The sequence below is a fragment of the Acipenser ruthenus genome, chromosome 22 (assembly GCF_902713425.1).
Source record: "Acipenser ruthenus chromosome 22, fAciRut3.2 maternal haplotype, whole genome shotgun sequence".
Taxonomy (NCBI): domain Eukaryota; kingdom Metazoa; phylum Chordata; class Actinopteri; order Acipenseriformes; family Acipenseridae; genus Acipenser; species Acipenser ruthenus.
The window spans coordinates 28,808,223-28,822,384 of record NC_081210.1 but is presented as its reverse complement, the minus strand read 5'-3'; the positions used below and the strand labels follow the sequence as shown (position 1 = coordinate 28,822,384).

General features: G+C 40.5%; 1 protein-coding gene across 1 annotated transcript in view; it reads right to left on the bottom strand.

Annotated features, from left to right (window-relative positions):
• The window catches only part of LOC117413189 (catenin alpha-1), a 63,052-nt gene extending 56,244 nt beyond the window's left edge, over positions 1-6,808 (bottom strand). The window contains exons 1-4 of the mRNA XM_034926572.2: positions 6,390-6,808; positions 3,136-3,251; positions 2,636-2,831; positions 68-234 (exon numbers count right to left, since the gene is read on the bottom strand). Of these exons, the coding sequence (XP_034782463.1) occupies positions 68-234; positions 2,636-2,831; positions 3,136-3,240 (468 nt within the window). The 5' untranslated portion in view covers positions 3,241-3,251; positions 6,390-6,808. The remainder of the gene's footprint in view (positions 1-67; positions 235-2,635; positions 2,832-3,135; positions 3,252-6,389) is intronic.
• Positions 6,809-14,162: the final 7,354 nt, after the last annotated feature.

Genomic DNA, 14,162 nt, shown 5'->3' with positions numbered 1-14,162 from the left:
AGTATTGCAGATATTCTGGGTTTAGCAGAACTTATTCTGGGCTTAGCAGAACTGAAGACCATCTCACCAGCTTGAGCTGCACCAGAAGCTTGTAGACGTCAGCCATGTCTGCCAGGACGAGAAGGTGAGTGACAGCAGACAGCAGGGCGCGGGCGGCTCGCACCATATTCCCTCTCTTCATTGACGAACAGGGGTCATCTGCAAACTCCCCAGAGGCAGTCTTCATCGCTTCTCCTGCAGGGATGAACACATTCAGCCATCAATATATAAATGCAAAGGTCTTCAGCAGCCCCCACAGCAAGTGGTTGTTGAAGGAAGTCTGAGGGGGACCATTTTTGGAGACATGGTGTTTACATGCTAGCTGCAATGCATTAGAACTCTGATCAATCTAGCAGGTAGTTACCACCAAGAAGAATCAAGACGGCATACTGTAAGTGTACTGGGGAGTTCCAAAACTAAACAAAAACATGTATTCTAAAAAACAGCAAGAAAACAAACACTGCTGGAGCAGGTAAACCATAAGAGGGTCAACACTCAGGCATACTGTACTGTAGTGGTGCAGAGATCACCACAGGTATACTGGTGCATCTGCATCATGAAAAAGCAAAGCCTCATTAAAACTCTCCTTTACAGCTAGCTCTCTTAATGCTACAGCAACACTACCTCATACAGCAGCCTGTTTTTATTGTTACTTGTTTGTTGCCCCAGTAGGACGTGCAGTTTACAATAACCCAAATCTCATTCCATTAGACTTTAAAAGGCTAGAGGCAGTTATATATATATATATATATATATATATATATATATATATATATATATATATATATATATATATCACAAAAAAAAATTGAAAAAAGGGTTAGAAAGGTCGTATTTACCTATAGAGCCTTAGTTCCTGAATAACATGCGACAGTCAAAACTGGCTGAATTTGCATGCAAAGGTGATACTGTAGTGTGCCAAGTGCTACATTTCCATTGTGTTTGTCCATGGACAGGCACTATATTGATACAGCAATTCTTACAGCTATTTATAGAACGCAATTATATGGACCACCGCCCTGTCTCAAAAGGGAGGTGGGGGGGGGGGGGGGATAAATATCACTATGGCGATACATTCTCTCACTCTGAGAGAATGAGATCAGCACAGGCAGTGACCAGCAAAGCTTCCCTCCCGTCCACCTGTCACTGGCAGCATTGTGCTAGAATGAATCACCACTTCCTGCTGCACAAATACAGCAAACAGATACTGGATGAAAATGAATCATTGACCATGATGCAAACCAACGAGTCTCCTCCAGAGAAAAAAGCACTTTCGTTTTTCACTGGGATCAAGCCAAAGAAACAACGACATGCAATACTTAAACCAATGGCTTATTAAATACATCTGTGACTACTGTATGAAGTAACTTTGGAAATCTGTAGTGTATTTTCTAAAGGACAGAGCAATAAGGAGATAAGACCATGGAGGAGAGTCTTGCTAAAAACCTAAAGTACAGTTTAGGTAAATGAACTTCTCTAAAGGAAGAACTCCCATTTAATCCACACAGTACAAGCTGGGAACCACATAGAGCTGCATCCTTCACTTAAAAGCTGAAGTGATTTAAAGCCATCTCCTGGATCCCTCTATTCCAGTGCTGTAGGTCAATGGTTCTAATAGCAGCAAGTTGCATTAGAAAGCAGAAGCTTAAACTCAATCTTAAGCAAAAACATTTAAGACTGTGCGTGTAACCCTTTGACAGGGAAGAGAAGCAATGTAAATGAAGATCCTCACAGCAGTTCAGTTCTTTGGTTTTACGTAAGAGCTGGACAGGGCGATTAGACAGGGTGAATCTTGAAGCTATCCTGTTACTCAGCAGCTGCATTATCTTTCCAACCATGCAATAGAGCCGTGACTGCTGCATAGCAGGCATTCCCAGGCACCAGCCAACAGCCCTCAGATTCCACCCTGATAAAAGCAGGCCAAAACTCCAGGCATCCCAGGAGGAAGCATGACCCACTGACACAACAAGAGGCATGCAGTTGAATTTTTTTTTTGTTCAAAACTACCGTTTAGATCCTGCTACCATTGTTGTGAATGTTGGTATCCATTAATGTATCTGAGAAAGAGACAGACAGACTACTTAGTCGCCTTTTTATATAGGCATGGCAATCGTTTTTAATACAAACCGACCTGCTTATGCAGCATAAGGCCAGTCAGCAGCATTGGCTGCTTAGTAACAAGCCTGCCAAGCCTCACAACAGCCCAGCAGTGCTGACAGAAATACCTGGATTAGCATCCAGACAACACAATGCATTGAGCGCCGCATGCAAATCCTTTTCTTCATACCAGTGCACAACTTACCTGCCAGCTTGCAAATGACAGAAGTGCAGTGGTTTATGAATATTAAATCACAAAATACATTTACTTTATAAAAAGCCATTTCAGAGATTGAAAGAGCAGCAATCTGAATGCAAATACACACCTTATGATAGAAGGCTGTCTATCGTTTGTTTGGCAGATCGAATTAAAAATCCAGATCAAAGAGGCACACATTTACTTTACGTAGAAAACGGTAAGTTTATGCCAGAGGTTACCAGACTAGCAAAACACGGATCACCACCACACACAAACTCAGCCAACCCCTGGCTTCCTCACCCTGCTTGCGCACATCCTCCACGGCAGCAATGAGCTCCTCCTTGAGAAACTGGCTCTCCTTGGCGATCTTATCCCCCTTCTCCAGGAAGTGGTTTGTGGCTTGCTCCACCGAGGCAGCCAGCACATGTGCCTTCTTAGAGCGGCCCTTTTTCTTGTTGGAGGGACCCTTATTGCTGGAGTTCACCAGGGTGGTGACCTAAAAGGAGACAGAATTAACATCCTGCAACTTCTTGGAATTAGTTGCTCAAGAAGATTGCACTGGCTACAGAAGAGCGTCACGGGTACTTCCCCTCTACAAGCTCAACTCAAGCACATTGCACCGAGGCCCCAAGCTAATGCTTTCCAAAGCAGAACCACAAGCAGGAATAAAAGCAAAGATCAAAAGGTATGTAGCACAGCAATCCTAATGTGCACTGCTTGCTTTCCAGTGGAACACCTACAGTACTGTAAATCATCATTTCAAAGAGGATGGCAGCAGTGTATGTGAAACCCTACTGTACCTGAGTGACAAGGGGCTCCAGCAGCCGCTCCACAGCCAGAGTCCTGATCTCCAGACTCTTTGGATCCCATTTGAAGTTGATGTTTGCTGTGTTGATGGTCGTCATGGTCTACAAATCTGCAAGAAAACATGAATGTTATACTATAATCCAGTAAAAGTACAGAGAAGCATCTGGTGACTAAACCACAGGCAAGGTCTGCAGGCAATGGCTGACTGCCACTGGGCACCAAAATCAATGGTAATGGTAATTGTAAACTAAATTAAAAGGTGTATGCAAAGACAGATGGCTAATCCAGCTGTAAATGGACAGCATTAGACTACACCTACGAAATCTTAAATGTCACCGATGAATTTAACTGCGATTGCTGTAGTGGTAGCCTAATAATAATTTATTTCTTAGCAGACACCCTTATCCAGGGCGACTTACAATTGTTACAAGATATCACATTATTTTTACATACAATTACCCATTTATACAGTTGGGTTTTTACTGGAGCAATCTAGGTAAAGTACCTTGCTCAAGGGTACAGCAGCAATGTCCTCCACTGGGGATTGAACCCACAACCCTCCGGTCAAGAGTCCAGAGCCCTAACCACTACTCCACACTGCTGATTCATTTATAATCAAATTTAACAAAAAGGTATAATACACAGAAGTCAATGATCATTAAATCTTAATGATGTAATAAAAGTTACATTAGGAAAGTTATTTCAACATTGGATCGTATCTGGGTCTGTGAAACCAACCCCATCATGCAGACACACCTTTTTGCTAGTGCCTCCATCAAAGCACAGAAGGTTGTACCTGAAACACTAGTCTGAGTTTTACCATAACACACAACTGAATAGTTACACAGCTTGTTTATAGGCTAGCCTTTTACAGGGTCGTAAATTAAAACCAACTGCGTCCAGCATTTAATTTTTTTTTTTTTTTTTTCAATTCAGCTTTTTGGCAAGTAAACTGCTAGTAATCTATCCAACTCCAAGACCACGTTAACAGCTTTCAAATTCCAAAAGAATCTCTGGCACAAGCCAGCAGTGTGAATCTGCAGCAGCTGTGTCAGATTGCATTAACTGGTCACAGACACAGCTATGAGAGTCTACAGAAAGTAAGAGCAACAGCAAGATTTGTCCTTTAACAAGTCTGTGTTGGAGGACAGTACGAACAGCGAAAACTCAGATTTTCTTCAGTGGCTTAAAGTAAGAGGGTAGCAATGAGGGGAAGAAAGAAAACGAGTTATATCAAACAGTTCTGAACACTACTTTTAGCCCCTGTAATAATAAACCTAGCTTTCCCTTAAGTGATTCACTGTATTGGGGGAGAACACCAGCTTTAAATGTAAAGCAAGACCACACAGATCTACATAGTGAACGGCAGACTCAAATTGAATCCACAGCAGGAAGTCCCAAGTAACTGCTGTACTGGTCTATCCATCAGTACCCAGACAGTAAACATGTCAAGTAAAATACTTAGCCTGCACTACTGTACATCACGTCACTTTACAACAGCACTCATTTTAACTTGTGTAAGCTGTTGGTTCCTACAGCATAGTCCAAAAACACAGAACATGTTAAATAAAAACGAACACCTTAGAAGCAAGGAGTACTGTCTATACAAACCCAGTGAAAATATTGTAAGGGCTTAGTTAATCTGAAATTATAAACCTACTGTACTGTTCAAGTAACAGATTGATTCTACATAATACTCTGACAATCTGTAATACATGAATTCTCAGGCATACCGTACAGCAAAATATTCTTCATGCTCATATTTGTATCAATTAGCCATCAAGCATGGTCCATCAAGGTCACTCCCTCCCTGAGGGTACTCTGAGTGTTAGGGAACCAGACAGAAGGACATAACCAGCTGTGTCTCGATGTTCATCAAACAGTAATGATCAGTTACCAGAAGGACTCAAAAGAAAATAAATCCATCTACTGGTTTATACCGAAGAGCAACATGAAAGAAAAGCCTCAGCCCGCTGACCTGAATCTTTGGTCTGTCCACAAATACCAAATCATTTTGGGGATAAGGGATAGTTCCACCCAGTGATTTTACAACCAATTAAAATGGTTTACATTATCTACTACGCATAACTAATACAAATCTACTGCAAAACCAAGTCACAAGATGTAGATCCCATTTCTGGGACTCACATAAAATGCAACTTGTAATCCAATAAATCAAAACGAGCAGAAATGCGATTCGTGCTGTTCAAAAGTTAACAGCGATATGCTGCGATTTCCCACATATCTAATCTGTGGCTCAGACAAGTGTATCTGCAAAATATTTCTTTAGTGTCTTGTTTTTAAAAAAAAAAAAAGGTTTTGTTATCATTAGGATTTATAAATTGTTCAACCCGAATGCTTAGGCTTGAATCAATTAGATCGAAATAGACTAAATTTGCACATGGCAAAAGCATTTGTATGCATACCATACAGCCCAGGTGGGACGGAAGACACACCAAGTCCTTGCCACAGTAGCTGTGGCATTCTTGACCCAAGATAGCCAAAGTTAGATCCCCCACCATATGGGCTCGGTATATTGATCACTGTACAGAACTGCTGGGCGATCACCAAAAATATGTTGCCAAAGTGCGTGTGCTGACCATATAACAACGATAAAGTAGTGAGGCTTAAATTGCCTTACTAGGCCATTTTATTAATGCTTATTCTCACTTATTCTGTATTTTATTTAGTGTCTTTTTTGTTGTTTTTTCGCGGTGGTTCTCACGCTAGTAATATTTCACAGTTTTAAGAAATAGGAGGCACGGCTGAACTAGATAAGGATCAACATTATTGACTGACGCATTTAAAGTTACATTGGAAACTAGTATTAAGAGCTGCAAACGCTTGAGATTTACCACAATGTAATATGCAACTAACCCATTATAAACCCCATCCCCACCCAGTTTTAAAATGTGTAACGTTAAAATCAACCTAAAAAGTAAGTTGAGCAATAATGACGGTCATTGCATACAAATAAAGTGAAACACTTTTCAATTGCTTGTTTTCATTTCACAAAGTCGCAAAACAAGTTGTGCAACAGCACATAAACAGAACTGATAATTAGCAAACACATTTAGCAGCGTTTCGCTAAACGAGTGAAAAATGAAAACACGCCGAACCGTCCCAAACATTCAACATGGATGAACATTCCCCAAGCTTTACCACTTCCCGGAATGTTTTGAAGAAAAAAAAACATCAGAAAATGTTATTTTATCACAGGAATTATACTAACATCACATACACTTACCTCAAAACACAGCCCAGACCAACTTGCTTTTAATTCAAAACTCAGAGGGAAAAAAACGACGTTGAGAAATTTCTTAAAAGTTTTACAATCTGTTTCGGAGGCCGTCCACTCACTCCCACACAGCTCCAAACTTCCAACTCAGAGAGGAAATAGGATCAGATGGCTGTTACACTCCCTCCCTTTTAATCTAACAACCTCTGCCCAAAATAAAACACCAAAACAACGATGGAAACTTATCAAACTAAACAAGCTAGGAACTAAAGTCAGAATACGACTTGTTATGTTCCTCTCTATGAGAAATATTCTTTTACTGCTTGTTTGTCCTGCTGTTCGCGTGTGGGTGCGGAGGGAGGTTCGGCTCTTTCCTGGAATAGCGTGCAAACAGGCTGTTACTCAACGAGGACAATGAAAAGCCACACCCAGTATCAGGTAAACGGGGGGTGGAGCTTACGCGACCAATTCCTCGCATATATCACAACTCGTCATCAGCGGGATGTCCATGTATGGAGAAGAAGAATTATCGCGTGCTTGTTTGCTTTGTTTTCGCATTACCAAGAAAAACACGCATGTTCTTTCTTGCATTATCCACACAGCGCAAAGTGCCACCGGAGGTCATGACGAAACTGAGGCTTCAATCAGGAATATACCCTGAAGCTAAATGAATATTGAAATGAGCAAAGCTAAATTAACACAACTGCTTACATGTTGCTGTTATTATTATTATTATTATTATTATTATTATTATTATTATTATTATTATTATTATTATTATTATTATTATTTTCACTTTTACCAAGTTTGGTCATACTTCTCTGTAATTGACGATGTTTCGCTAAGCTTTCACTTCACTTCCCTGTAGTTTTACCACGCTATACGACACAGAACATGAAATGTTTTGGGATGAAAAGCCGGGATTTTTAGATTCCTCAAGCCAACACAAAACCTAAGGCAGATCGTTTCTGTTTCTGCTCTCTGCCAGGTCAGACTGATAAATCAGGGGTAACATGCCTGGATTTTCCCACCCGAAATCACCCTTACCCCTTTCATGTTTCAGCACGCATGGACAGGTTCTGCGTGCAGTAGGTAAGTCTTATTGCATTGACAGAAACAGAGGCATTTATTGTGTCATTTTGGCAGCGATGACGTCTCTATATGTTTCTAAAGGGTACAGGTCATTTTTTAAAATCTAGTTTAAGTCTGACGTTTTTTGTTTGTTTATTATGAGCAACCTTCCATAATAACAAAATATGGGGCATCATCTCGCCAGATACTGACATCACACTTCTTTCTGGACATATGTGGAATAATGCTGAGCCCAGATATGACTCGGTTTTTAAAAAAATATATAGATATAGATATATTTATTAAAGTTTAACCTGAAAATGATATGGCTTTTAAGATGTAATCAGTAATAATTCATATCCAGGAATATCAGATCATAATATATTCTAGAAACAGGAAACAGTCATAATGAACTGTGGTTGACCATACCAGACATGAGGGATCAGGTGTCTGTGACTCAGCAGGGAGTCTGGTGGGCAGACTGAACAGCTGAGAAGGCAATGCTGTTAATGTGGGTGGGGTAGAGTATTTTCAGGAAGAGGTGGTCTGGGGAATTCTCTGCATATCCTCCACTGTTCTCCTCTCTGTTACTAGTGGGGATTCTGGGATTACTTCACTAAAGAGTGGTGCCACAAACAGCACAATCCTCCTTGATAAGAGGGAACCCCGTAAAGCCTGACCCCTTTGTACAGCACAGCCTGAAGCCCCGTTCTGAGACCCTGACACCCCTTTGAGCCCCGTACTGAGACCCTGACACCCCTTTGAGCCCCGCACTGAGACCCTGACACCCCTTTGTACAGCACAGCATGAAGGCATATTCAGGGTCAGACAAACCTGTTTCTAATATCTCTTTATAAATGTGCATTGTTTTACAATAGCATGGTAAGTTGTAATAGCAAAAATAATAATGTCCATATTTGTGAATGGTTAATAAATTTTCACTTTTTGACATGCTCTTTTCTAAAATAGTCTTGCGTACAAGCCAATGCACCTACCTTATAAACATCAAAAAAATCAGTAGTCACATATTTAAATGTAATATATGATGGGGTAAACAAAAAAAAAATCAGAAGCAAATTCTAGTTTATTTGAACCCTGTGAAGTTCAGTCTGTTATGAACTTCATTTTACCCAGTTGTGCCACTGAGTCAGCTGTTTCACACTGAATAGATTATCTTGCTCACAGTGCTTTTAAATGGGAACTGAAACCAAATACATGCACAGCTGTCAAGTTTCATATTAGAATATAAGAACATAAGTTTGGGAACGGGGGAAAAGCATTCAGCCCATCAAGGCTCGTCCATCGTTAGCACACCATTCTGGGGGGAAACTCATTTAAAAGAACAGAATCTAGTCTTTTTCCATGTTCCCAGTGTTTTAGAGCCTCTTACTTCACCTGGCAGGCTATTCCATGCATTTCTAACTCCCTGTGTAAAAAGAAAGTGCCTCCTATTCTCTTCAGGAGATGAGGGGGATACAATATCCTCATGAGTGCAATAGAAAACCGGTACAGAGGGTGGAGAGGATCAAGTGTCCAGTTATGTAAGTGAAGAAACTGGTTCATAAGGCTGTGTAACGGAATCTCCCATCCCTTCCCTGGACTAATGAGGCCATTCTACTGTATATGATACACTATATGAAGTAACTATAGACAAAAATGAACAGGCCTAAAGCCTACATTGCTCTATATTGTACAGCAGCATCAGTTAGAGGGGATACAGGGTGATTTTCAACTGGCGCCAAGACATGAAAGGTTCACTGCTGTGAATAATGTATCTTAGATGTTGCGAAGCTGCAAGAACATGTTCTGTGTAAAGTTCACAGTGTGGGTTCAGCTTCTTGGTATCATCCGGTTTGTTCTGTTGTTAAGACACTGGGGTAGGCAACCTTCACACTGCAAATCCACGCCTTTCCTCCGATCACAGCCTTAATTATGACATTGAACCATTAAACCCCTAACCAGGTTGTAAATTCAGCCACCATGAGCGGAGATCGCCTGAGGGTCAGTTATTAGTAATGAATATAGTTGGGATTGCACGCTGTCTCACCCATGAGGCTCATAGTGTGGCTATGTGTTTCTGTGTGGTGCACTCATAGCAGTGACTGAGTCAGGCAGTTTGCTGTAGAATTCTCCATGCCGTACAAAATATGCTATCTTCCAAATTAATCCTGGAATGAAAACCAGCTGGTCTTCTTCAGAAATGCATTAGTTAATATAGCTGCAGACAATAACTGGAAATGAATTTCAAACCTAATCTACAAAAAAAGAAATGCATTACCAGTGATAAGAAATTAGATTAAAATGTACAGTATGTTTAACATTAAGAAGAAAAGCCAGCAAAAGAATCCCCATACTCTTTCAGTAGAGGACATCTTGATTAATTGTTAAACTACAGGCATTTGTCATCCTGTTTTACATAGGTCATCATAAGACCCATTAAATTGGAGGTTTCAATTAGTCAAAGACACAGAGCTTTGTGAAACATCTGAGCTAGTCTCCATCATTCAGCATGTCATACAATATAACCAATGAGATTAAAGCATGTTACCTATTGTGTTTATAGAGCTGTTTCAACACCTGTTTCTGTCTGTGTCTGCCATGTTACAAACATATATATATATATATATATATATATATATATATATATATAATCACTATAATTGTCTTATCACTATAATTTTCTTAGTTAAAATCTTTTTGCTCTCAACCAGCTTAGTGTAATTTTCATCAGCATATGTTTTTACATGATCTATCTTGGTAGAGGAAATCCACACATGTGCTGCAGACACCATTTCCTTGAGTCATTGTTAGATTAGTTGCACCTGTTCCTTAGGGATAAGTGCAGGGCTGATTCTGGGGGTGGAGTCTGGAGTATATAGAGGAAGTGTGAGTGTTAGGCAGTTAGTCGTACTGGGGGATGCCAGGAGATGAGTGGACAGGAGCAGAGAGGAGAGGAGAGGAGCGGAGCCAGACTCTACACAGCGAGATATACAGATTGCTTGCTGCCTGACCTTGTGCTGTGGATGTTGTCCTCCACTCGCTAAAGTGCAATCTCCCACAGCACTATTAAATCATTTAAAATGAATTGGTGTATTGTGTTTTTAACAGTGCTGTTGGCCCACCTCCAATAGAGAAGCTGCAGCAGGCTCTCTCCTCAGATGTAACTAATATATCATTTAAAGAAGGCTTCACTGATGGTTTCTGTACATTATGCAAGCAGCAAGATGTACAAGTGCTTTGATGCAGGCATTCTGAGTGGTGTTCGGGTGAAGTGACTGGTCTGACAGGTCCCTGGCAGCAGCGAGCTGTTTAACCTTCAGAGTGAGCAGGTCAGTGTGTAAAGACACGGAGCATGGGGGTGGCAGGGAGGCAGCAGAGGTCCGGGATATGGCTTTCACTGTTAAAGATCCATTGTCAATGTAAAAGACCAGTCGATTTTAATAACCCCACATGGAGGAGACCTTGAAAACCTGCACTGTAGAAAGAAGGGGAGAAAAACTGCTCCAGTAAAATGCTGATTCCTTGCTTTCTGACTAAAACCTAATTTTACAAGTTCACACGTTCGCCTTCTGAAGTGTGGCGATGCGCTTTGAAATGTGGATATGGCAACATGTTCCTTCAGTCAAGAGCGAGTCAGTGCAGGAATTGGAAACACATTACAGCAAGCATGACCAGCATCTCGGAAAGTATTGAAGAAAGAGATGAAGACTTGTCTTGTAGCAAGATAACCAACCCCCCCCCCCCAACAGCTTTCAGAAAGAAGCTGACGTGTGTAATTCCATTCTCCGTCCTTCTCAAAACTGTGACCATTTCATCTTACTGTTACCAGAGCCACATTTTCAGTCTGTTTCATTCACTGTTCTGTAGGTCAAGCAATCTGCAGTCAGGGCAACACAATAAAGATATTGAATGAACATTTGAAACTAACAATGGGTAGTGTTGTAACGGATTTCCCTAGATGACAGCTCTCAAACAGATGTTAAAATTGTTTTCATCAGAGCCTCATGACATTATTGTTACTATTATTATTATTATTATTATTATTATTATTATTATTATTATTATTATTATTATTATTAATGCAAGGGTTTAGGAGTTAAATCTGACACTTATCTGGAGGTGTTAGCCGCTGTACATATAGCAGCGTCTCTTAGGTAAACTGCTGTTAGAAATCTTGTTAGCGAGGGCTGCTGGTAGATGGGTTCATTGTTTCAATAGTGTTTGTTTGTTTTTTCAATTATGCAATAAGCATTTCATAATCATTTATTCACAAATATAAATACATCGTCTTTGCATGATTAATGATGAGCAATGTCATTTATTCAAGTATGTTATGTGTTTAGCATGTAATCAGTGACTTCCCCTCAATTATTATTAAAGAAATAATCTAGGAATTAGCACAATTTCATATGGATTTGAATTCCATTGTCTTCTCTCTGATTAGAATTAGGAAAATGACCAGTGGTCTGCCCTTTTGCTGTGTTGAAGATCTTTTGGCATTTGTCTAACTTTAAAACTACAGTAAGTCTTATTTCTTATGGTTGGGTTTTTTAAAGCTATGCATCAATAGGATGCATAGCAGAGAGCAGGACTAACAAGCGCAGATGCACAGTCAGATTATGTCTCAGAAGCTAATGAGCAAACAGCACCTTTGAAAGTTAACACATCAAGCCAAGTTCTAAAGCAGATGATTAGCAATGTCTGCCAAAGGCTTTCTGGGATCACAAACCATCTCAGCTGCTGTCTGACCCTCCCTGCTCTCCCAACCACAATATTAACGAGCTGCTTTTCTGCCAGCATCCATCCACTATCTGTAGCTGCTTAATCCTATAGAGGGTTGCGGTGAGCCAGAGCCTAACCCAGCAGACATAGGGGCACAAGGCGGGACTATACCCTGGACAGGATGCCAGTCCATCGCAGGGCAACTAAGGGACAATTTAGAGAGGCCATTCTACCTAGCCAGCATGTCTTTGGACTGTGGGAGGAAACCGGAGTACCCAGAGAAAACCCATGAGAACACGGGGAGAACATGCAAACTCCACACAGACAGGCCCCTGAGGCCGGAATTGAACCCAGGACCCTGGAGCTGTGAGGCAGCAGTGCTAACCACCACGCCACCGTGCCGCCCCCCATGCAAACCCAGCTTTCAAAAATAATGAACTAGACTGTTTCGAGGTCAATGTTTTCAGTAGCACCTTGCAGTTAATTGCCACAAAGTGCACTTGAAATCATGCAGTGCAATGAAATACCCTGTGGTCCATGCAGCAGAAGAGGATCCATCACATTGGAAAATGGGGTTCAGGAGGATAGCAAGCCGACAGGGGCTTAGATACAACGTGGTGCTTATAAATAACATCAGCTGGAGGGACCAGGGAAGCAGCTTGCATCTTTTTCTTTTTAATTTTTTCTATGCATGTGCATGGCATTGTCTGCTTCAGTTTGCATAGTAGTACGTCCTTTTTTTATGATTACTTTCTGGAAGTCCTTCACAACTTGTAGAAGGTCCCCACTTCAGGAGCGCATCTTCTCCGTTACGCCCCTAAGGGCCATTCTAAAGGGCTGATCTGAAATTCATCAGCAAAGAGGCTACATCCTGTTACTCTGTCATCTGGAAATCAGCACATGACCAACCTTCTGGACATGTGATTGGTGCACTAATATGTCATCCTTGTTTGGAAATCTGTAATTATCAGACTGTTTCTGACTGTCGTTTTAAAGGAACCCACCAGAAATATAAGTTCTTCTCTGGCTGTTATACTTCACAGAGCAACCCTGAAATAGACATGCAACATTAAGATGTATTTACATTATGAATGTTGAAAATGGAAATATAGCCTATTAGAGCCTAGACAATGAAGTACAGTAGCTAGAAATTGATTCTACCAAGTAATGCAATTCTTAAGCATGGAAATTCAGTAAAATCCAATATACGATCTGTCAAATATAAATATAGCCTGTTTCACAATTAAACATTGTTCATTCAACTTGACAAATACAGTGTTGCTAATGAAGAGGATTAATCATTTGCTCTATTTCAGTAGATTGTGGCCTGAGCACAATTACTCTCTCTCTCTCTCTCTCTCTCTCTCTCTCTCTCTCTCTCTCTCTCTCTCTCTCTCTATATATATATATATATATATATAACTTCATTAACCAAGCTACATTGTGACACTTTGGATTGGACTATATATATAACCAACGCCACAGTTTTTAACAGTCTGGCTAACTGTACAGTTATGGAGTTTTTGTAGCAAATGAATCAATAATGTTTTGCATATGTTTGTTTGTGTTGCTTTATCAATATTCGGCACTGAGGAAGACCCATTTCTAAAAGGAGAAGGATGGAAGTTGAAATTACATAATGACTTCAGGACCTAACGCTAATGTATTCTCAATCCTATAAAAATGCGTCTGGGAGGTGCAGTAGAGAGACGCTGTGCTCGATCTGGGAAAGTAACCTCAATTACATAAAATGGCAGTTTTTTTGTAAAAAAAAAAAAAATAATAATAAAAAAAATAAAGATAGCAGAGCTCTCAGCCCCATTTGTCTCCTAGTTCACTGTAAACCGATTTGATCTCACTTTTCACTGTCAGAATCAGGCTAACTGTAGAAAACAGAACTCCCCACTCCACTTACTAAGTTTCATTAAGTAGGCTACAGAGCAACTGCAGTTTCTCAGAATTGCGTGCTGGTGTTCTAAAATGATCTGG